General features: G+C 53.2%; 1 protein-coding gene and 1 pseudogene across 1 annotated transcript; both read right to left on the bottom strand.

Annotated features, from left to right (window-relative positions):
- Positions 1-1559: 1559 nt before the first annotated feature.
- On the bottom strand, positions 1560-2491 carry LOC137454449 (olfactory receptor 14A16-like; annotated as a pseudogene).
- Positions 2492-21746: 19255 nt separating this feature from the next.
- Positions 21747-22981, bottom strand: LOC137454450 (olfactory receptor 14A16-like). Its single transcript, XM_068164488.1, has 2 exons — positions 22075-22981; positions 21747-21781 (listed from the first exon to the last, which is right to left on the bottom strand). The coding sequence occupies exons 1-2, from the start codon at positions 22979-22981 to the stop codon at positions 21747-21749; spliced, it is 942 nt and encodes a 313-aa protein (XP_068020589.1).
- Positions 22982-24151: the final 1170 nt, after the last annotated feature.

The following is a 24151-nucleotide window of genomic DNA, read 5'->3' on the forward strand; positions in this document are numbered from 1 at the left end:
GCATGCATTCTGCAGAGCCCCACAAGGCCTAGGACACACTGTGTCTGCTTCTTGTTGGATGGTGGAGACATGGTTGCTATCCTGTTGACCATGTCCATAGGTACATGACAGCATCCAGCCTGCCATTTTCTTGCCAAGAACTGAATTTCCTGTGCAGGTTCTTTGACCTTGCTTTTCTTTATGGCAAATTCAGCCTTCAGAACTATCTGAATAATTTTTTCTCCCTTCTCCAACACTTCTTCTGCCCTGTGGCCCCACACAATGATGTCATGGATGTACTGGAGATGTTCAGGGGCATCAGCCTTCCCAGTGCAGTCTGGATTAGTCCACGACAAATGGTGGAGCTCTGCTTCCTCCCCTGGGGCAGTCAATTCCAGGTGTATTGCACAGCCCTCCAGGTGACAGCAAATTGTGGCCTGCACTCTTCTGACAATGGAATTGACAAGGCAGCATTGGCAATGTTGATTGCAGAGAACCTCTTGGCTGCCTTTGACTCCAGCTCCTCCTGGAGCTCCAGCATGTCTGGCACAGCAGCACTCAGTGGTGGTGTCACCTCATTCAGACATCAATAGTCCACTGTGCACTGGAATGGGCCCAGGAAATGCAGCTTGTACTGGAAAGAGTTCCAATCTGCATTGGGAGGGCACAAGGGGATTCAGTTTTTATTGGGACAAAGCCTAATGTGTACCTGGAAGAATTAAAAGGAGTGGGACAGGGCCCAGACTGTACCGGGAGGGCATGAGAGTGTGCAGTTTCTAATGGGATGGATCCAGATGGTACTGGGAAGGGAGCCAGGGGATATATTCTGTGCTGGGATGGGAACCAGGCTGCAGTGCTAGAGGACAGTAGGATCCAGTTTGAACTGGAATGAGGCCACATCCGTACTGGGAGGGGTTAAAGGAACCATGTTTAGACTGAGTCTATACTGGAAGGCGGTCAGGGCATCCAATATTGACTGAGTAGGTGCAGTCTGTAATGGGAGGGGGTTGGGGTATGAAGGCATGAGGAGACCTCCTGTTCTGATGGCAGTGCTGCTCTGGAGCACAGCTCTGTACCAGAAGCAGCCCTGGACTGTCCCTACCTGCAGTCCCAGCACTGCCACACAGCAGCACAGTGCCCAAGCTGCCAGAGCACTCAGGCCTTGCCCCAGCAGAGAGGCTCAGCAGGAGAGAGTGGAAGGGAAGAAAGAGCAGCTGAGAACAGCCCAAGCTCTGGGGCTCCCTGGCACTGCTGCTGTGCTGGGAGTCTGCCCCTCCACTTCTGCACACAGGCACTGCCCTGCAGCTCCACAGAAGCCTAGGAGGAAGGCACTCAGAGAAACAACTCCCTGCAAGGTCCTTTATTACTGACCACACAGGGGGCACAGCTCCTCATGTCTGCAGCCTCTGGGTCACACCAGACAGGACAACACTGAACCAGAACTGGCCTGAAGAAAGATATTTGTGTGGGAACAACATTCTCCCAAGGGGAACAGCACCAGCAGCAGCCAGAACTCCAGCAGCCAGGCTGGGCCTGCACTGAGTGACATCAGAACTGCTCTGCAGGAGAAGACAAAGAGTTTATTGCTTCTGATAGCATCCAGTGATCAGTTTGCTCAAGGCAGCCTTCAGCTCCTGGTTCCTCAAGCTGTAGATGAGAGGATTCACTGCTGGAGGCACCACTGAGTACAGAACTGACACCACCAGGTCCAGGGATGGGGAGGAGATGGAGGAGGGCTTCAGGTAGGCAAAGATGGCAGTGGTGATAAACAGGGAGACCACAGCCAGGTGAGGGAGGCAGGTGGCAAAGGCTTTGTGGCGTCCCTGCTGAGAGGGGATCCTCAGCACTGCCCTGAAGATCTGCACATAGGACACCACAATGAACACAAAACAGACAAAGACTAAACAGATATTGAACATAAGAAGCCAAAGTTCCCTGAGGTAGGATGTGGAGCAGGAGAGTTTGAGGATCTGGGGATTTCACAGAAGAACTGCTCCACAGCATTGCCCTGGCAGAGGGGCAGGGAAAATGTATTGGCTGTGTGCAGCAGAGCATTGAGAGCTCCACAGCCCCAGGCAGCTGCTGCCAGGTGGACACAAACTCTGCTGCTCAGGAGGGTCTCATAGTGCAGGGGTCTGCAGATAGCAATGTAGCGATCGTAGGACATGGTGGTGAGAAGAAAATACTCTGCCTGAATTAGGAATATGAAAAAGGCCACCTGGACAACACATCCTGTGTAAGAGATGTCCCTGGTGTCCATCAGGGAATTTACCATGGATTTGGGAACAGTGGTAGAGATGGTACCCAGGTCAAGGAGGGCGAGGCTGAGGAGGAAGAAGTACATGGGGGTGTGGAGGTGGTGGTGCCAGGCTATGGTGGTGATGATGAGGCCATTGCCCAGCAGGGCAGCCAGGTAGATGGCCAGGAAGAGGCAGAAGTGCAGGAGCTGCAGCTGCCTTGTGCCTGAGAATGGCAGGAGGAGGAAGTGGGTGATGGAGCTGCTGTTGGCCATCTGCTGCCTCTGGCCATGGAGACCTGTCCAAGGATGGAAAGGCAGTGACAAGTTAGGGCACACTTCTCTCAGCATCATTGTAACCTCCCTCCCTGAGCTGCATGAGGAATGGATCAGCTTATTCCCCATCACTCCCAACCAGTGATGGTTCATCACCACTTCAAACACAGCAGGGACCCAGAATTGCCATGAAGATTCCTCTGGTGTCTGAACAGAAAATGACCAACAGCCCAATCCCAGGGATGAGAGTCCCATGGAGAGGTGGAGAAACAGGGAACAGCTCTGCAGTGCTGCAGAGACAATGAAGGGAAGAGAGAAAGGCAGAGGGGCTGGGGGTGAAGCCTTCTCCTTACCCAGCTCTGCTCACTGCTGCACACAGGATGGAACTGCAGAGCTTTTGTCCTCCTTTTGGGTGCACACTCCAGGAGCCTTCAGATGAATGTCAGCTGCCAAGGTTGTGACTCCTGACCTGGAGCCCATAGCTTTGAGGGCACTGCCTCTGCTGGGTAGGAGAGGAGAGCAAAAGGTTGCATTGGGAAATGTGTCTGCAGTGCAGAGAATGGCACAGAGGTGCCTGATCCCCCTTGCCAGGGCATCTCTGCCACAAGATCCCTCTCCTCCCGCTGCCCTAGTCCCTGCTGCCTGCAGCTGTCCCTGCCAGAAGCTGCATCTCTGTGCCCAGCTCTCCTCCCTGTCCCTGCTGACAGAGCTCATCCCACCTGCTGTGTGCTCAGCTCTGCCCTGCAGACCCCTCCCAGCAGCAGGACACTGCCCAGGGCCAGCTCTGAGTGTGCAGGGGCTCAGAAGCAGCTCAAAGGCTAATGAAAGTCTTCTCCAGAGTGGAGAAACAAGCTCTAGTCTCACACAGCCCACCCAGCACACCAAGGAGGTCAACATTCAAAGCCAAGACTCCTTCCCTTCCAGCAAAATGCTGCCTTGATGCTCTTCTGGAAAGCCTCCTCAGAAATGCCCAGGGGGGAGCTAGAACTGTGAGCAGCTCTGGCCAACATAGCTCCCTCCCCACAGCACAAGGACCCTGCCCTGCCCTGCCCTGCCCTGCCCTGCTATGCCAGGGCTGTCTCCTGCCACTCACAGCTTCTCCCCACAGCACTGTGTGGAGCTCTCTGGGCAGGCTGAGACCTGAGCCTGGCAGGCAGCAGAGTCCCTGCCCCAGCACACAGACCCTGGGCTGCAGGGACCCTGCTCTGAAGGACAGCCCTCACCACCCCTGCCTGCACCCCAGAGCTCCACAGCTCTTCAGAAAAGCCTGAAAAGAGCCTCTGCACAGGAAGATTTCCTTCCAGCCCCCACCAGCTGTGGCTGTGCCAGCTTTAGGAGATGCCTCCAGGAGCTGCACCTGCACTGCCCTGCCCCCACAGACTCACCGTGTCAGTGCCTGCAGTGACTTCTCCTCCTGTCAGCTCTCAGTCACCCTCCTGGACACCTCCAAGCTCTCTCTGCCTTCCTCATCTCGCTTAGATCCACTGGCAGCGCCCTCAGCCCTGCTGTGCTGTGCAGAGGAGCTGCTCCTGGGCACAGCTGACACTTTTCATTGCTGCCTACTTTCCAGCAGCTCCCTCCAGCCAGGGAGCTCAGCCCAGCTGAGCAGCAGAGGACCAACCCAAGGGCATTTTAGTGACCCTCTGGTGGCTTTGGTGCCATGTAAACATCAGAGACTGAGAGGGAGATGATGAAACCTCTCCAGAAGTTGAAGTCACTTTCAAACTCTAAAGTTTCTTCTCTTGTTGAAGGGTCCCAGTGAGGACACTGCTGGGAAAGTGTCTCCAGGCTGTGGTTGGAGCAGAGAAGTGGAGGCAGTGCTGAGAGGTCAGGAGAAGCAGAGGAAGATGTCTCTGATGCTGAGCAAACCTGGAGGTGTTTCATTAATGCAAAGGGTCAAGCCCTGACCCCTGGCTCCTCCACTAGCAGATCCTGTCCCTCAGGGTGACTCCTGGAGCAGTGAGATGTGAAGAGGACCGATATCAAGGGCAGGATTATGGCACAACCCCTCCCAGGCTCCTGAGGATGGAAAAGGAGGCAATGAGGCCCCAAGGCTGGAAGGAGGAGTTGTCTCCTCAGAGGCATCAGTGACACAGACCACAGCCAGAACCAAAGGCATGAAGAGCTTGGTTCTGCCATGAGCCTTTCAGCTCTCCCACAGCCCTCTGTCATCTGCCCCTCAGGCTGTCCTCTGCTGCTGCATCAGCTGAGCCTCTTTCCCTGCAGGCTGTAGTCACCCAGCCAGCTGCCCCACCTTGCTGGCACCTTCCTTTGTTGCTCTCTCTCCATCCTCCCTGGCTGTTCCTTGAGACTCCAAGCCTTGGAGTGCTCCAGGCTGCAGCTGGGGGATGTCTTGCAGTGACATTTCTTTCTCCTCATGCCCAGTCTGGACCTCCCCAGCTGCACTTTGTGGCTTTGTTTCTTTCTCTTGCACTTTGTCACTGTGCGGAAAAGTTTCTCCGTGTCTCAAACCACTCCCCAAGCACTCTCAGGCTACTCTGCTCCTGTCCTCACTCTTCACACCATTGAGCCCATGGCCTTCAGCCTCTATCTACTGGTCATGTGCCTGAGGCCTCCCAAGCACATCTTGGGAGATCTCTGGGCACTCTCCAAGGTCTTTGCAGATGGAGATGTGGTGCTCATAGGACAACAAAGAGACTTTTGACCAAGTGCTGTAGTGGGTGGACAAGGGGAAGTGGTTTTGAACTGAAAGAGGAGACTGAGATTGGATAGAAGGAAGAAACATTTTGCAAGGAGGGTGGCAGGACACTGGAACAGGATGCCCAGAGAAGGGGATGTCCATCCCTGGAAGTCTCCAAAGTCAGGAGTTTCAGCAGCCCAACCTAGTGGGAGATGTCCCTGGCCATGGTCAGGGTGTTGGACTCAATGCTCTGTTCCACCTCTGCCAATCCAAACCATTCCAGGATTCTTTTATTCCAATATCCCCAACCCCTTCTCCACAGGGCTGCAGCTACCCCCCTACACCATGGGGGTGTTTGCATCTCCCCTAGGCCCCTGCATCCCCATACAAAGGAAATTGTTGTCATTCCTGGCCATGAATGGCAATGGCTTGGGCAAATCCAATCCAATCTCAAAGGCACCTCCCTCAGAAGGGAAAGCAGCAATGAGTTCTGCTGAGGCAGGAGGAGCATCTGAGACATTGGAATGAATTGGATGGAATTCAGCAAAGGGAACAGAGATGTCAACAGGTTCAGTTTGGTGTCAAGTTTTCACTCTCTCACCTTCACCATGGGAGAATCCTGCAGAGGAAAATCAGTTTGGGGGAGGATTAGAAAGACTGTGAAAGGAAAATCTCCTGGGGCTGGAAGGATTTTACATGGAGCCTGAGAATAAAGGCCTCAAGGAAGCCCTTCTGTTGACTCACAAGGTTTTTAATGGACTCCCTCACTCTCTAAACAACTTGAGAGAGAAGCCTGTCTGAGGTTAAATCCATTCCTAGTCCCTGGTTTATGACTCAGAGTTTGGGTGCAGGGATTTCAGGGGCAGTGCTTTCCCAAGGCACTGTGGCTCCTGTAGAACTTGAAGGTAGCAGCAGCAGCAGTTTGAAATCCTTTCAACAGTTCTGGTGAATCATGAGCTCAGGCTGTGGGATTTCATAGCAGCACTTCACAAGTCAAACCCCAACAGCTGGTTACAATCAATGCAGGGATTTAGATCAGGATTGCACAGGCTTTGACCCACAGTCCGACTTGAGGTCCAACAGCTGAGGAGATGTGAGGAGAGAATCTGCCAGGGAAGACTGAAGCAAAATGTGTTTGTGTAGCTCAGCCTTCTCCTCATGTGCTGCTACCAGCTGTCCAGTCTGGCTCATCACAAAGAACATCCTTCCTTTGACTTTCCTTCTCTGGCTGGCAGGCCTGGAGAATCTGCTTCTTGTTCTTTGCATGCCTAGGAAGGTTCAGCTCCAGCCATAGCTTGGCCTTCCTGACCCCATGTGGGGAAGGCACATTATGCCCAGAATTATGCCCAGATACTGAAACTTGTCCCTGCACATGGACAAGTTCCCCCTCCTTTCATGAGGAGAGCAAAGGCCAAGGTGTGAACCAGGTGGTACAGACCCCTGCACACACCCATGGCATTGGATGCTGGTGCTGATGCCAAGCATGGCATAATTCCAGCTTCACACCTCCCATAGGCTGCAGCCGGTTGTTTACGACAGTGCCCATTGGCCATTGGCCACTTGTTTTGCCAGGGCTCTTCTCCTTCCACTTCCACACTCTCCTGCTGAGCCCCTGTGTTGGGGCAAGGCCTGAATGCTCTGGCAGCTTGGGCACCATCCTGCTGTGTGGCAGTCCCATGACCACAGGCAGACACAAACCATTGGAAATTCTTTGGCTCAGATGGCCTCCACAAGAGCAGTTCCACACAGAGAGCTGATCTGCTTGGGGCAGTGCCTGAAGGCTTAGGCCTTCTTCCAAAATTTCCTTCAAGAGCATGCCCAAGAAATTGTCCACCAGATGCAAACAGCAGGGAACAGCTAAAGTGTGTGAGTGTGCAGGGCTGGGGCACACAGCAGTGTCCTCACACAGCCAGGCCTCCTGCAAGTGACCTGAAGGATCAGCAGAGAAGGGTCTGGACTGTGTCTGTGTTCACTGGACACCCTGGGAAGCTGTCCCAGGGCAGTCATCCTAGACTGGGCTTCACAACCACTGTTTCCAGCAGCAGCCTCACACCTCAGCTTGGATAGACTCTGTGTCCTTCCACAGGAGGACATGGCCTCAGGAGGTCAGCAGTGCCTGTTTGCATTGTGCAGATGAGATGTCAGCAGATGAGGTGAGGTGAATCTGAGTGAGCATACATCATCAGCTATTGCTGGAGGTACCAGGGCACTGGAGGTGTGAGAAGCCTCCCAGCCTCTGGCAGGGGCAGCAGGAGGCCAGGGAGACTGTCTGACTGCTGCAGGGCAGGGTCTGTGTGAGTGATGGGGAAAGACTCTGTCTCTGAACATCCCACACTCCATTAGGGGTCTGTGAGGCCAGCTCAGTTGTGGACACCTGACAGAGCTGGGACATTGCTGTGTGTCACTCCAGAACAAACCCTACTGGCCCAGGGAGATTCATCTCAGATGTCTTGGGCAGGCTGCTGTCTGCTCACATCATCCTTTCTGGACTGTGCCCTGAGATGTGCACAGAGCCATCCCAGAGGTTTTGGGCTCCTTGGAAAAGGCCTCCTTCAAGAACACCAAAAAGGAGGGTGGGGAACATTGCAGGCTGGTCACCCTCATCACAGTCCCTGGGAAGGTGAAGGCTCAAACACCTCTGCAGCCATTTGCAGGCCCTTGCAGGACAAGAGAGGTATTGCTGAAGCCATATGGGTAGGGGCAAAAAGGGAAGGTTTTGTCCCTGGACCTTAGCCAGAGCTTTCCCATAGCCTCCTTAGAGCCAGACTGCTGAGAGCTGGAGAGCAGAAATGGGTGAGGTGGTGGCTGGGTGGTGGAGGAAGCCCAAATATCATCAGTGGAGAGTCCTCCTGTCAGACACTTCCCAGTGGCATCCCTCAGGGCAAGCCCTTGGGCCAGAACTGTGCAATGTCTTCATGAACTCCCTGCATCATCTGACCCAGGGCCTTTGCAGATCCTCTGGAGATGAAGCCAAACTGGGCAGAGCCCTTGAGGGACCTCATCTGCTTAACCCTGCCCTGAGCAGGATCATTGGAGAAGAGGATGTGCAGGAGGCTCCTCCACAAATGCAGCAGGACAGAGCCAGCAGCTTCTCCACTCAAACCCTTGGCAGGAAATCTCCCAGATGGATCTGGTGAAACTTTGATCTGCTCAGGCTCTGGCCACAAGAAGGCTGAGGGCTGAGTGTGCAATCCTGTGCTCAGTTGTGTCTCAGGAACTCATCATTCAGTAGGAAGCCAAGGACTGTGAAGGGGGAGGGGAGGCCACTTCTGCCTCCTGAGAGGATTGGCCAACAGCAGGAACACAGCTGGGAAAGGGACTGTGAGGTCAGCTGTGTCTGCAGGAGCTGATAGGGCAGCCCTGGGCTCATGGCTGGCAGATGGGCACAGTGATCTGGGAGATGCCCTCTGCCAAAGGGCCTGGGCTGACTGCAGGAAGGGGCTGATGGGTTGGTTGCTGTGTCTCTGCTGCCTGAGTACCTGATGGGACAGCAACAGGCACAGGGCTTGGTGCTGTCTCTGCAAGAAACTGCAAGGCCAGCAGCCTTGCGAGCTCCTGGTGAGGTAGGAAAGAGCAGGAGAGAGGAACACTGCCAGATGGTGCAGCCTGGCCATGAGGAGCAAGAAACCTCTCTCAAAGGGTAGTGCTGTGGCCTGGGAAGTTCTTCAGCAGGAGTCTGGGATCAGCCCTTCTCTTTGTGTCCCAAGGAGCAGAGTGTGAGTGTGGGCAGGTGTCAGTGAAGGCATGGAAAGGCCAAGGTGGGGAAGTGAGATGAGTGTCTGCAGCCTGCAGGGCAGGAGAAGCAGCTGTGAGACAGTGCAGGACAAAGCTGTGGGAGAGCTGGCAAAGGGCAATGGCAGTGGTGGGAGTGATGAAGAGAAGCCAAGGCTGTGCCCTCTTGACTATGGCAATACTCTGCCCCTGAGGCCTGTGAGGAGATGTTGTCCTAAGGTACTGGGAGGAACTCACTGCCTCTTTCCACAGCCCCAGGAAGGCTGGGGACTGTCAGGCCCTTGTCCTCCACTCAGCATCACAAACCCTGCAGGGATCCTAAAGGAAGGCTGGAGAGGAACTTTTCATGAGGGTGTCTGGTGACAGGACAGGAGGAAAAGGTTTGAAGGTGAGGAAAAGGAGGTTTAGACTGGGTCTCAGGAAGAAAGTTCTTCAGTATGAGGGTTGTGGGACTCTGGAATAGGCTACCCAGGTAGGATGCCCTCTCCTGAGGATGTTGAAGGCCAGGCTGGATGAAGCCTTGAGCAGCTGAGTCTATTGGAGAGGCATCCCTGCCTATGGCAGGGAGGTTGGAGCAGAGGAGCTCTGAGGTCCCTTCCAACCTAGGCCATGCTATGCTGCTATGAAACCCACACCCCACCCCCACTGCACCTGAAGAGCCTTGACCCACACATGTGGGACAGGGTCTGCCTGCCCAGGGGCTGTGGCCAGGCCTTGGCCTTTGTGCTGCAGAAACCAGAGCCAGAGTTTGCTCTCCTGCACTTTGCCTTTGTCTGCTGCAATCACAGCCTCTCCTGAGCTGCTCCAACGAGTCCCTGGGGAGGCTTTGGCAGTAACAAGCCTCAGTGGGGCCAATCAATGCTTCAAGGTACTTTGTGTTTTGCTTCTTGCTTCTTGCAGAGTTTCTTCACTCTTCTCTCAGTACCTGAGGTTCATGGAATGATTCCCAAGTGCCCTAAGGAGCTCTTTGTGTCTTTGTTGTTGACTTCAAGCTTTCCAAGTGCACCTCACAAAGCTCAGATTTTGATGGTAAGCTATTTGATTCTTTCTCAGATGAGGGCAGAGGTGACAGCAGCATCCACCAAGCCAGAATGATGCAGGCTGTCTGCTCAGGAGGTCTGGACTGGGAGGAGAAGCTGTCCTTTGAGGGCTGACATGGAGTGGACATCTTTGCTCCTCACTTTCCCCAACCTCCCTGTTGTTGTCACTGCCCACCTGGGCCTTACATCCCTGCTCTTTGCATCAGACTTCTCCACTGCTCTCTGCAGCTGGAGCTTACAGCTCCATGGCACACCTGCCCCCTGCTTTCCTTAGAGAGCTGCCTGCACACAGCCACAGAAGAATTGTTGCTCTTTCAATGCTAAGCAAAGCCATGGCTGAGAAAATTCCCTCAGCAATCCAAGCCCTCTGGGACCATCTGCTCAGCACAAGCTGTCTCTCAGCAGCTTGCCTGTCCACAAGGATGAGGCAAAGCCAACAAGTTCTGACATAGCTGTGATTTCTCAGCCAGTCAAGAGTTCTTGAGAGTGAGCAGATGAAAAGTTTGGATTCAAGTCGCCCTTCCTCATGAACCAATCCTGAATTCAAATCTCTTTCTATGGCTGTGCACCACACAGAGCCCCCCAACATGGTGACAGCAAAGGTGTCTGTCCAAAGACACAGAGGTGGAGAGGTGGCTGGCAGAGAGGCTGCCCTGGAGTTCAGTTTCCTTCTGCTGGAGATCAGGGCAAACACTCACAAAGCTTCAACATTCTCAGAGGATGAGAACTGAGCCTGGAGAAGTCTGACTTGGTGCTGGCCCTTGGTGCAGGTTGTGCCTGGGAGATGTCTGACTGGGGGAGATGCTGGACACAGCTGCTGTGATCCAGGAGAGCTCCAAGGCTCTGACTCTAGGGTCACTGTATTTAGAGGTGGAGATCCTTGACTTTCATCAGGTGTTTCTCTGATCTGGGGAACCTTGGATGCTGAATCATCCTGGGATCTTCTGCCACTTGCACAGACCCTGAAGTTTTTGGCTTTCAGAGTTTTCTATCAGCTCCCTGTTGGCTGTGATCCAAGCACAGATGCACTGAGCTGGCAGGAGGTGACAAACCCCCAAGCCACAGGGAGAGAAAAACAAGGCTGGGAGAGCCCTGGTCAGCACTGAGCCATTCCTTGCAGATCAGTCCTCTCCTCTGAAGCCTTTGCTTCTCTCTGCCTGGGGTCATATCCTTCTCTTCTCTCCATCAGCCCTGCTCCTTTGTGCTGGGCAGGAGGAAAGTTTGCAGATCTGCTCCTTGGAACAGGCCAGAAGGTAAAGAACCCAACTTTGGAGCAGCAACAAGGTCCCAGGCTCCTGATGACTGCTAAGCACCTCCCTACCCTCTCCAGACCCTCCTCCCAAACCACACTTCACCACTTGTAGAGCTTTGAGGGTCATTGGTTGTGATGAGAATTGAGGATTTCATCTCCCTGAACCCCAGGTGGTCAGGTATAAGTTGCATGGCCAGAGGGGGATGATTGGGATGACTACATCCTGGGGGTGTCAGCCCCATCAGCACTACAACCAGGGGACTCAGCACAGGAGTTAGGGCTCTGATCCCTCCATTGCAAGAAGTCACACACAGTGTCCTTACTTCTCAGTCACTTGGTCCCCAAGTATTTGCCCAAGAGCCCAGGGGTGACCATTCCTCTTATCAGCATGGACTCCCAGAAGGATCTGGACAAGATCTTGGAGAAGAAGAATTTCCTGGAGAATAATTTGAAGGAGACAAATCTTGGCCTTGAGGAAGAGGAGAAGTGGTTGATGAAGAGATGGATGAGGATAGCAAGGATGAAGTATATGAGGATTAGGAGGAGGATGACAATAATTATGAGGACAAAGGGGATGATGTGGAATAAGAGGAGGATGATATGGAATAGGACAAAGAAGAGAAGGAGGAGGAATATGAAGAGGAGGAAGATGGGAAACCCATATCAGCCCCTCTGTGCCACACATGCAGCCACATTAGTGTCCTGAGGGTGGGCAAAGCTTCCCACCCAGCTACTGGAGCTGGTGAAGCCCCACTGCCCCCAGCCCAGTGCCCAGCCCTCTGTCTGTGGTGACTGTGCTGTGAGCTTCACCCTCAGCTCCAACCTCACCCGGCACTGCTGCGTCCAAAGCCAGAAGCAGCTGCTCCTCTGAGCTGCCTGAGCCAAGAGCTTCACTCAGATGGCCTCTCTCAGACAATACTGCTGCACCCACAAGGGTGCCAGCCCTTCATCTGCACAGGCTTCAGCAAGGGCTTCAGCCACAGCTCCTCCCTCACCTGGCATATTCACCCCCACACCAGTGACCAGCATGCCCCAGGGGACACAGCAATACACTGACTCTGGCTCTGCCAGGCCAAATGTGACCCCCCTGGGGAGCTTTTTCCAGCAGATTGAACTGAAATCTCCTCTTTTACACCTTCTTTCCTCAGAAGCAAATGTGCTCCTGCCCTTCTCAGCACCAGCCAGTGCTGAGGAGAGTAATAACAGTGCTGAGTCAGCACAGCCACTGCCACCTCTGCAGCTGGACTGGGATTTGCTGCTTTCCCCCCAACACTTTGGGTTTCCTAGAGGGAAAAGAAAAAACTCATCCCAAGGATAATGCCTAATTAGAATGGAAACCCCAACCCTAATAAAGTATTGTCTTTGGTTGGTTTTTCTTTGATATTTCTGTCCCAAAAGGCCACTTTTGGGGATATTTCTTCCCCAGGGCCAGGGATGAAGCCATGTGCTCACTGCAGGGAGCTGTCCTTGAGGGGTCCTGGGAGGATCTTGAATGTGAAGTGAGGAACTCAAACTCAGTGCCTCCCACAGCCATACAGCAGTATCCTTCACTAACCTGCATTGACATGGAATGATGGCTCCAAAATGTACCTGTGCTGAAAAGGTTAACCATGGTCCTCATCTAGGACTCAGTAACACACAGGCATTAGAAGGATAAAATCTTATTTGATAATGTCCTTCCATGTCTTGGTCTTTGCTACCACCTCCTGTCCTTTTAACAACATTGCAGTCCCCATGGCTTCTGTCTTGTATTGTTCCTGTTGGTCCTCTGCCAATCCCACAGAACTGTCCTTCTCTTGTTAGTGAGGCCCAGGGGTATGAGAACCCAGCCTGCTTTCCAGACTCAGCCTTATTTCTCTCTCTGTCTAGAGCTGCCATCTGCTGCTCTATCTCCATTTGTTCTCCCAAGCTCCAGGTTTACTTTCTTGATGTCAGAAAGCTAAGCTCTGAACCAGTGGGAGAGTTTCTACCAGTTAGTGAGAAAGTTCAGAAGTCTCCTTCCATCAGATGTCCTGCTGAGTGTTCTGGGAAGGGCTGAGGTGAAGGTCAGTTCTGAGAGGTTGGGTTGTGGCTGGGTTGAGGCCTGGGGTTAACACCCAAGGGTCAATGCCAAGGGTAAAGGCTGGAGCCAGGCTGAGCAATGGGGGCAGAGTCAGGATCAGTGGTGGATTTGAGAGGAGCTGAACTGTAAGGGGTTAGCTGAGACATGGGCTCAGTTTCACTGTTAGAACAGGGGGCAGAGTAGAGAGGATGGGAAGGGCTCAGGTTGCAGTTGGAGGGCATCATAGGATCTGGGAGGTGCTCAAGATATTCAGTCTGTATTGGGAGGTGTGGTTATTGCTCCCCCTGTTTCCATAGTAGTAGTAGTAGCCCCTTATAACGAGGTCTCTTAGGGTGATGAATACAGGGGCATGAACCCTGCTGCTGCTTCAAGCAGAATTCCAGAAATGCAGAGAATCTTAGAAGTCCTCCCAGAAGTTCTTTATTACTGTGTTGTAGAATCCCCAGCATTAGAGTTTCAGAATGTCTTTATCAGATGAAGTCCCAGAAGCCCTTAACAAAGTAGCTAAGCAAAGCAGAAGTCCCAAATATTCCCTAGCAGTATATCCCTAACCCCCAATCTCCAGTATTGCTCTGAGTAGCTGCTTCAGTTCTCTTTCTTATCAATAACTTAACCAATAAAACCTAACCACATGTATAAGCTAAAAAGCATTTCCCAATAAGAGGTGCCAGTGTGTCAAGGAGGTGTCTTCTGCAGCCTGTTCCAATCAAAGGATGTAAGGATGTGTGCTGGGTTGAGGCAGCCCCCACGATGGGCAGAAATAATAACTCAGACAAAACGGATTGCAAAAGTGATGGAAAGTTTAAATAGAAAAGCAGTGAATGTTTACAGAGAACCAGAAAAGCACAGTGACAAAGAAAGATCCCAAAAATAGACCCAGAGAGATCCCATCCCCACCTGGGGGTACACCCAAAACCCCCAGAGCTCCTTCTTCGTGCCCCCCCCCCCGCTAAGCTAGTCTCAGCTGGCCAGGTCTGAGACTGCCCATCCCCCTGTGGCCTTGGGCCTAGCCAGGCCCAAAGCGAGGAGACATCTCCCCCCGTTACCTGCTAATAGAGGAGGAAGAAAGAGGAAGTGCTAGACCCTGCACTGGATCTTATAGTGGTGCAAAGAATCATGGTAGGAAATACCTAATTTCCTGTGTCCACCCCTCTGGGCTGGACTTCTGGACACAGGAAGTAAACACAGCAGAGGGCACCCAGCTCAAACTGCAACAGGATGTTGTTCTTGGCACGCATGTGTGGTGGTTTTATGCCTTTAAAATTTAGTTACAGATTTTGAGCAGAAAAGTAGAAAAATAGAAATAAATCACTATTGGGTGTTAAAAGGAGAACAAAAGATTATTCTAAACAAATTCATTGTATCATAAAAATTCTCTCCTCTCCTCTCCTCTCCTCTCCTCTCCTCTCCTCTCCTCTCCTCTCCTCTCCTCTCCTCTCCTCTCCTCTCCTCTCCTCTCCTCTCCTCTCCTCTCCTCTCCTCTCCTCTCCTCTCCTCTCCTCTCCTCTCCTCTCCTCTCCTCTCCTCTCCTCTCCTCTCCTCTCCTCTCCTCTCCTCTCCTCTCCTCTCCTCTCCTCTCCTCTCCTCTCCTCTCCTCTCCTCTCCTCTCCTCTCCTCTCCTCTCCTCTCCTCTCCTCTCCTCTCCTCTCCTCTCCTCTCCTCTCCTCTCCTCTCCTCTCCTCTCCTCTCCTCTCCTCTCCTCTCCTCTCCTCTCCTCTCCTCTCCTCTCCTCTCCTCTCCTCTCCTCTCCTCTCCTCTCCTCTCCTCTCCTCTCTCTTCTACCTTCTCCCTTCTCTCTTCTCCCTTCTCCCTTCTCTCTTCTCTCTTTCTTCTCTCTTCTCTCTTAATAGAATTTAATAGAATAAACCAGATTGGAAGAGACTATCAAGATCATCGTGTCCAACCCATCAACCAGTCCAACCCACCTAAACAACTAAACCATGGCACCAAGCACCCCATCAAGTCTCCTCCTGAACACCTCCAATGATGGTGACTCCACCACCTCTTCTCTTGGCTGTTTTGCTTCACTCAGGAGAGATAATGTGCTCTGGCTGACCTTGGCTAAGCCTAACTTATCTGCTCCTTTCTCTTGTCCCTTTTGTGCAGGGGGATAAGGGGGAGCCAGGGAGGGAGAAGCCAGTATCTTCCCCTGGTCCTTGGCTGGGGGGGTCCTTGTGCTGTTTATTAGAAGTGGGTTTGGGAAGTGCTGAACTGTAAGGGGGGAGGTGAGGAATTGGCTCTGCTCCACTGCATTGGAGTATAGGACTGAGTAGAGAGGATGGGAGGGGCCCAGGCTGTACTGGGAGTGCATCCTAGGATCCAGCATGCACTGGGAGGGGATAAAAGCATTCAGTCTGTAATGGGAGGTGTGTCAGCTTCAATTCAGACCCTGAGGAGTCCCCCACACAGTGGAGGAGGGCTGGGTGGGGAGGGAGGGATACACTTTCCTGCCAAGGAGCCCCGCACCCATGCCTGGTGAAGGAAGACAACGATCCCCTGATGAGAAGCAAGCTGCAGGGCTGGCCAGGAATGGATCTTGATCAGATTCCTGATGTCTTCTTTTTGTCTTGTCTTTCTTGGCTTGAGTGCTGCTCACTGGACAGTCACTGGAAAATGAAAAAGCCTCCAGCAGAAGTTTCCAACCTACCACAGCCTGGGACTGCAGACACAGTGCTGTTAGGTCTGCCCTATGAACTGTCTGCAACTAAGGCAGCAACTGAGCTGACCACAGACTCAAATGCAGGAGGAGTGTGGTTCACAGCTGCATTCACCTACTGTATGGGATGCAAATGGCAACAGCAAGCTGCAGTGATAGAGGTTGGCACTGGGAAGACTGTGACAGAGGAAGGTGGTGCACAGGTAGAAGAATTGCCCTGCACTCATGCTGGCAGCAGAGAATGGTGCCACTGCTATTCACACTGATTCCTGTGCAGCCTACAAGGGTGCCACTGAATGGATGTGTCAGGGGGAATCTAATCAATCTGGAGAGCTGGAGACTGGCCATGATTCTGAGAAATAGGTCAGTCAAGCCCCTCAAAGGTAGGATTGGTCAATGGCCATGCACAGAAGGGAAGAGCTGCTGCAAATTGGAACCAGCAGGCAGCTCACCCAGCAAAAATTCCTGTGGTGAACAATGAAGGGAAAGATTGAGCAAGATTGGCTGAGTGGCTGCACATCAGAAGAGGCCACCCAGGGAAGGCCAACCTCTATTCTGAGTGTCAGCCTCAAGGATAGTCAGTTTGAAACAATTCTTATATCTTATCCACAATGTTGGGTAAGGCTTAAGGCCAACCACCCAAACCAAGTCTCTACTCAACACTCCAGACACCAGAAGACTCTGTGGAGCCCCTGGCAAATTGATTATGTTGGCCCTTTGAAGACCTCTCCTGGGAAAATTTATATCCTGGTAGGAGCAGAAGTGGTTTCAGGAGGAACCATGGCCACAGCTCTCAGTACTGCCACAGGAGCTCAAAGGATTGAAGCTCTGGAGAAATGGTTCAGCATTCTACCTATGTCTGAGTGTGTCCAAAGTGCCAATGGATCACACTTCACAGTGAGCACAGTGCAAGACTGAGTGCAAGGAGAATGAATTAAAGGAGTGTTCCCTACCCCATATTATCCTCAGGCTAATGGTGTAGCTGAACAGACCAATGGTCTTATTACAAGACATGCTGATAGCTCAAGGCACAGCTGGGACACACAGTTGGCAGAAGCAGTTTTTACTGTCAGCAGCTGATGAGGAATATATGGAAGCCCCAAAATTCAATCATTTAGTCCCATGGCTACTGCCCATGGACCTGATGGACAGAGGAGTAAATCCCTAGCACAACCTGTACCAGTGAAGCTTCTGTCCTTTGGCATTGTGCCCATGATATTGGCAAAACCCAGAGGCTTCTATGCCTGGGAAGCCTTGGATGGGATTGGGATTGGGCAGGGACAGCAATGGGGAGGCTGGGGAGGGTGAGGAGCAAAGTTGTCCATTCAATGTCAGACCTGAAGGACAGATTTCCCTGCAAGTGCAGATGTCCTGGTGAGGCAGCCTGGGTCATTGTCATTTGGTGAATTATCATCTCTGCTCTGAACTGAAAGCTAACAGAATATTCTACCTCTGATATGAAGTAAATAATAAAGGAGCTTTGTGAGGAGCACTTTGAAATCCTGAAGAAAACCACAAAGACACAAATAGCTCTTAGGGCACTTGGGGATCATTGCCTGAGCCTCACACACTGAGAGGAGACTGAAGGAATCTGCTCAAGAAGTCAGAAGAAAAACAAAGAGTGCCTTCAAGTATTAATTGGCCTCACTGAGGGCCGTTAGCAACAAAGCCTCCCAGGGGTGGTTAGAGAAGCTCAATGAAGGTCATGATTGAAGGCAGACAAAGGCAAAGTGCAGCTGAACAAACCCTGGCCTTGGTTTAGGAAAGAGAAAGGCCAAGCTCTGACCCTCAGGCCTTGGAAAGGCAGATCCTGAGAGCCTCCAACTACAACTTCGTCTCAGCAGCCATGGTGGCAGAAGCTGCTGCCAGAAGGAAGAGGATCAAGACCTTGTCCCTGTTGAGCCTTTCAGCCCTGCCAGAGCCCTTGGCCATCCCTCCTGCAGGCTGCGCTACCCTGTCCCATGCCTGCAGCTCTTTCCCTTCAGGCTGTTGACATCCATCTGGCTTCCCCAGCCATCTCTCCCCCTGACATTTCCACACCTTCACTCAGGGCTCTCCACTCTTGCTGCTTGTTCCTTGACACACAAAGGCAGACATGGGCTGTCCAGACTCCTTCTGGATCACCTCTTGCACCACAGCTCTCCACTTTGAGTGACATTTCTTTCTCCTGGCCTCCAGTCTGAGCCTTTAAGTTGCACCTTCTGAAGGCTTCCTTCTGTGTCCACAAGCAAGAAAAGCTCCATCACCTGACACCCCCCTTCAAGCAGGTGCACATCACCCCTGAGCCTTCACTTCACCAGGCTAACGAAGCTCAGCAGCTTCAGTTTCTAGATAGAGACTCCAAACTCCTTCCAGGCAGATCTCCGACAGAGCTTCTCCATTACCTCTCCATTCCTCCAGACTAAGGAACTCCCCAGCCAGACACCAATTTTGCAGATGTGGTCACAGCAGTGCTGAGTGCATGGGGAGGACAACCTCTGTGTCCGCGTGGCCACACTCCTCCTACCACAGTCCAGCTGCACTTGGCCTTCTGCACTCTGCTCAGGCTCTGCTCCATCCTAGGGCAGTGGCAATGGTCCCTGCCAGAGGCCTTTCTGCCTGGGCACAGAGCAAAACCTCCAGCTCTAAACCAGCACCCAAGGCACCTCCCTGATGCTGCCGCTCAGTTTGGCATGCACAAGGGATGGCACAGTCCCCAGCCCAGCCCTCGGCCTGCTGCTGGCCAATGGCATAAAGGGATTGGCGTTTGCAGTGACCTCACACTCACCTCATGGCCATGTGGCTCCTCCTGCCCTAGGAGCTTCTCAGCCATCCCTGATGTCCCAATGCTGGCCCAGGGCCTCAGCCTGCTTGTGGCCTGGCAGCTGAACAGCCACAAGAAACCTCTCCAGAGCCTTCCAGGGCAGGTCCCTGCTGCTGCCTCTCAGCTTCTCCAGCAGCCACAACCAAGCCCTGTCCCTGCTGCTGTCGCCTCAGGCCATCAGGTGTCAAGGAGGTGACAACCCAGCTCCAAGGCTCTTCCTGCAGGGGCAACCAGGTGCTTAGGGACAGGGAGTCACACAAGTCCCTTGTCCACCACATGCCTTCTGATGCCCTGCTGGGGACTCTGGCAGCTGGGAGGCCAAAAGCACATAGGCCAGACAGGAGCCAGGGGCTGCCCTCTCAGCTGCTGCAGCAAGAAGTGACCTCCCAGTCCCTTTCCTGCCCTCTCCCTGCTGCTGCCCTCTCAGCTGCTGAGCCAGCGGTGACCTCCCAGCCCCAGCCCAGCCTTGTGCCTGCTGCTGTGCAGGAGATCCTGAGGCAGAGCTGAGCTGCCCATGGCATTGCCACCCATCTTTTCCTGGTGTCCATGAGCTTCTAAGCCATAGGCCACCTCCTGCTCCTCTTCCTCTGGCAGCTCCCAGCTCCTGCCCTGTGTCAGGTGCCAATCAGGGTCATTCAGGGGTGGGAGGGGATGCAGGTGAGGGTCAGAACACAGGAAGTCTGAAGTGGGAGCCTCACCTTGAATATCTCCAAGAAGAGGCCTCAATCACCTCCTTGGGCCACCTGTTTCAGTGTTCCACCACCCTCATAATGAAGGAGTTCTTCCTCATATCCAATTTGAATCTACTTTTCTCTAGCTTGATGCCATTGCCTCTCATCCTGTCCCTGCAGGCCTCTGCAAACAGTCCCTCTCCATCCTTCTTGTATCCCTATTCAGGTACTAGAAGGCTGCTATTAGGTCTCCCCAGAGCCTCCTCTTCTCCAGGCTGAACACCCCCAGTTCCCTCAGCCTGTCATCATAGCAGAGCTGCTGCAAGCCCCTGATCATTTCTGTGGCCCTCCTGTGGATGTGCTCCATCAGCTCCATGTCTTTCCTGTGTTGAAGGCTTCAGGAGAGGTCTTACCAGAGCAAAGTGGCAGGATCCTCTCTCTCCATCTCAGGCCATGCTGCTTAGAATACAGCCCAGGCCCATTGGCCTTCTGGGATGCAAGCTCACACTGCCTGCTCCTGTCCAGCTTCTCCCCCACCAGCACCCCCAAGACCTTCTCCTCAGGGCTGTTTTCTATCACCTCCTCCCCCAGCCTGTATTGAAAGTGAGGATTGTTCCAGCCCAGCTGCAGGACCCTGCTCTTGCGCTTGGTGAACTTCATGAGGGTCACCTGGGCACCACCTCTCCAGCTTGTCCAGGGCCCTCTGGATACCATCCTGGCCCTCTGGCATATCAAGAGTACCACTCAGCTTGGTGCCATCTGCACACTTGCTGGTGGTGTCTTCATCCCTCTGTCTATAGCACTGATAAAAATATCAACCAGCACAGGATGGGATGAGTGGAATCAGTTTTTCCTGGGACAAGGCCTGGGCTGTACTTGGAGATGTAATGGGACCCACTTTGAAATGGGAGATGGCCCAGACTGGACTCTGGTGTGATTAGGGTATGGAATTGTGACTGTGACAGGGCACAGCCTGTGGTGGGAGGGTATTAAGGACCCCAATACGTACTGGGATGAGTCCCAGACTGTATTGGGATGTGTCCAGGGGACTCAGGTTGTACTGGGATGGGGCCAGTCTGTCTGGGAGGTGGTTAAGGAATACAGCTTGTACTGGGAGTGGTTCCAGTCTTGTCCTGGGAGGGGTTCAGCTGGTGCAGCTTTTCCTGGGAGCAGGCACAGTCTGTACTGGGAAGGAGTCCTGTTCTCTAGTTTGCAGTGGGAGCGAAGCACTTAGTACTTGGAGGAGGTCAGAGCTTCAACTCTGCTGTGGGATGAGACCCTGTCTGTACTGGGAGGAGATTAGGAGATGCAGTTTGCACTGGGCAGGTTCCCAGTCTGTACTGGGTGACGCCATTGGATCCATTTCCTCCGGGACAGGACCTGCACTTTACTGGGATGGGATCAGGGCACCAGTTTGTCTTGGGCAGGGCCTAGTCTGTACTGGGAGGGAGTCAGGAGATGCAGTTTGTACTGGGAGTGAGCCCAGTCTGTACTGGATTGTAACAGGAGTACACAGTTAACATGTGGAGGGATGCATTAGGAACTGAGAAGGGGTCCAAGGGATGCACTTTGTAGTGGCACAGGAAACTGTATGGGAGATGGCAAAGTGATGCAGTTTGTACTGAGATAAGAGCACATCTGAGCTGGGAGGGGTTCAGGAAATGCAGTTTGTACTGAGATGTGACCAGGTCTGTACTGGGAGGGGACAAATGGTTCCCAATTGTACTGTGTGGGGACCAGACTGTACTGGAATGAGATCCAGGCTGTACTGGGAGTGCATAAGGGGATCAAGTTTTCATTGAGACATGGCCTAATGTGTAGTAGGATGGATTAAAGGGATCCTGTTTGGACTGGGACAAGGCCCAGGCTGTACTGGGAGGGCATGAGGGTGTGCAGTTTGTACAGGGATGGATGCAGATGGCACTGGGAAGGAAGCCAGGGGATATATTCTGTGCTGGGATGGGACCCAGGCTGCAGTGCTAGAGGACAGTAGGATCCAATTTCTGCTGGGATGAGGCCACATCTGTACTGGGAGGGGTTTAAGGAACCATGTTTGGGCTGAGTCTATACTGGAAGAGGGTCAGGGTATCCAGTTTGGACTCTGAGGAGGTGCAGTGTGTAATGGGAGGGGGTTGGGGCATGAAGGCATAAGGAGACCTCCTGTTCGGATGGCAGTGCTGCCCAGCTCTGTCCCACAAGCAGCCCAGACCTGTGCCTGCCTGGAGTGCCAGCACTGCCACACAGCAGCACAGTGCCCAAGCTGCCAGAGCACCCAGGCCTTGTCCCAGCACAGAGGCACAGTGGGAGAGGGTGGAAGGGAAGGAAGAACAGCTGAGGACAGCCCAAGCTCTGGGGCTCCCTGGCACTGCTGCTGTGCTGGGACTCTGCCCCTCCACCTCTACACATAGGCACTGCCCTGATTTCCACAGAAGCCTTGGAGGAAGGAACTCAGAGAAACAACTCCCTGCAGGGTCCTTTATTATGTTCAGCACACACAGGGAGCACAGCTCCTCACATACACAGTCTCTGGGTCACATCAAACAGACCAACAAGGAACCAGAAATGGTCTGAAGAGAGATATTTGTGGGGAAACAACATTCTCACAAGGGGAACAGCACCAACAGCAGCCAGAACTTGAACAACCAGGCTGGGCCTGCACTGAGTGACATCAGAACTGCTCTGCAGGAGAAGACAAAGAGTTTATTGCTTCTGAAACCATCCAGGGATCAGTTGGCTCAGGGCAGCCTTGAGCTCCTGGTTCCTCAGGCTGTAGATGAGAGGGTTCACTGCTGGAGGCACCACTGAGTACAGAACTGACAAAACCAGGTCCAGGGACAGGGAGGAGACGGATGAAGGCTTCAGGTAGGCAATGGAGCCAGTGCTGAGAAACAGAGAGACCACAGCCAGGTGAGGGAGGCAGGTGGCAAAGGCTTTGTGGCGTCCCTGCTGAGACGGCATCCTCAGCACTGCCCTGAAGATCTGCACATAGGACACCACAATGAACACAAAGCAGAGAAAGATTAAACAGACACTGGCCACAAGAAGCCAAAGTTCCCTGAGGTAGGATGTGGAGCAGGAGAGCTTGAGGATCTGGGGGATTTCACAGAAGAACTGGTCCACAACATTGCCCTGGCAGAGGGGCAAGGAAAATGTATTGGCTGTGTGCAGCAGAGCAAAGAGAAAGCCACAGGCCCAGACAGCTGCTGCCAGGTGGAGACAAACTCTGCTGCCCAGGAGGGTCTCATAGTGCAGGGGTCTGCAGATGGCAATGTAGCGATCGTAGGACATGATGGTGAGGAGAAAATACTCTGCATCAATTAGGAATACTATAAAGAACAGTTGAAGAACACACCCAGCATAGGAGATGTCCCTGCTGTCCCTCAGGGAATTGGCCATGGATTTGGGGATAATGGTGGAGATGGTACCCAGGTCAAGGAGGGCGAGGTTGAGGAGGAAGAAGTACATGGGGGTGTGGAGGTGGTGGTCCCAGGCTATGGTGGTGATGATGAGGCCATTGCCCAGCAGGGCAGCCAGGTAGACGGCCAGGAAGAGGCAGAAGTGCAGGAGCTGCAGCTGCCTTGTGCCTGGGAATGGGAGGAGGAGGAAGTGGGTGATGGAGCTGCTGTTGGCCATCTGCTGCCTCTGGCCATGGAGACCTGTGCAAGGAGGGAAAGACAGAGACAAGTTAGGGCACACTTCTCTCAACCTCATTGTAAGCCCTGTCCCTGAGGTGCATGAGGAATGGATCAACTCATTCCCCATCACTACCAACCCAATGGCAGAATTCATGACAACTTCAAAAGCAGCAGGGACCCAGAATTGCCATGAAGATTCCTCTGGTGTCAGAACAGCAAGTGACCAACAGCCCAATCCCAGGTAATAAGAGTCACATGGAGAGGTGGAGAAACAGGGAGCAGGCCTGCAGTGCTACAGGGACAGTGAAGGGAAGAGAGAAAGGCAGAGGGGCTGGGGGTGAAGCCTTCTCCTTACCCAGCTCTGCTCACTGCTGCTCACAGGATGGAACTGAAGGGCTTTGGTCCTCCTTTTGGGTGCACACTCCAGGAGCCTTCCGCTGAATGTCAGCTGCTGAGATGGAGTGCCTGCAGGAGCTACAGCAGTGACTTTTCCTCCAGCGAGCTCTCAGTCACTCTTCCAGTCCTGGACACCTCAAAGCAGTTTCTGCCTTCCTCATCTCCCTGAGATCCTCTGGCAGTGTCATCAGTCCTACTGTGCTGTGCAGAGGAGCTGCTCCTGGACAGACCTGTCTCTCTGCAGCGCTGCCTGCTTGCCAGCAACACCTTCCAGCCCAGGAGCCTGGCCTGGCTCAGCACAAAAGGACCAGCCCAGGTATTTAAAGGAGCCCTCTGGTGGCTTTGGTGCCATGTCCATGAACCTCAGAGACTGAGAAGCTGATGAAACCTCTCCAGAAGTCAAAGTCAGATTCAAACTCTGAAGTTTCTTCTACTCTTAATGGGTCCCAGTGAAGCATACTGGGAAAGGGTCCCCAGGGTCTGGTTAGAGCAGAAGGAGACAGTGGATGCAAGGGAAGCATCACTGGAGGCATTGAAGCATCTCCAGGCTGTGGTGAGAGCAGAGAACTGAGGCAGTGCTGACAGGTCAGGACAAGCAGCTCAAGGTGGCTCTGCTGCTGAGGAAACCTGGAGGGGTTTCACTGATCCAAAGGGCCAAGCCCTGACCCCCAGCCCCTGGCAAGGCAGATCCTGTCCCTCACCTGTGGCTCAGGTCTCTGATTCACCCTGTGAAATAATTTTCATCAGATGCTTTGTGCAATAAAAACCTCTC

Source organism: Melanerpes formicivorus, unplaced genomic scaffold, assembly GCF_026170545.1.
Source record: "Melanerpes formicivorus ecotype bairdi unplaced genomic scaffold, bMelFor1.0.p_v2 SCAF_80, whole genome shotgun sequence".
Lineage (NCBI taxonomy): Eukaryota > Metazoa > Chordata > Aves > Piciformes > Picidae > Melanerpes > Melanerpes formicivorus.

Bases quoted from the DNA above. Each gene is read 5' to 3' on its own strand.
- LOC137454450 (XM_068164488.1), bottom strand. From the start codon at position 22,981: ATGGCCAACAGCAGCTCCATCACCCACTTCCTCCTCCTCCCATTCCCA. The intron at 21,782-22,074 runs TCCCTGGATGGT...CCTTCCTCCAAG, and splicing joins GGCTGCCCTGAGCCAACTGA to GCTTCTGTGGAAATCAGGGC.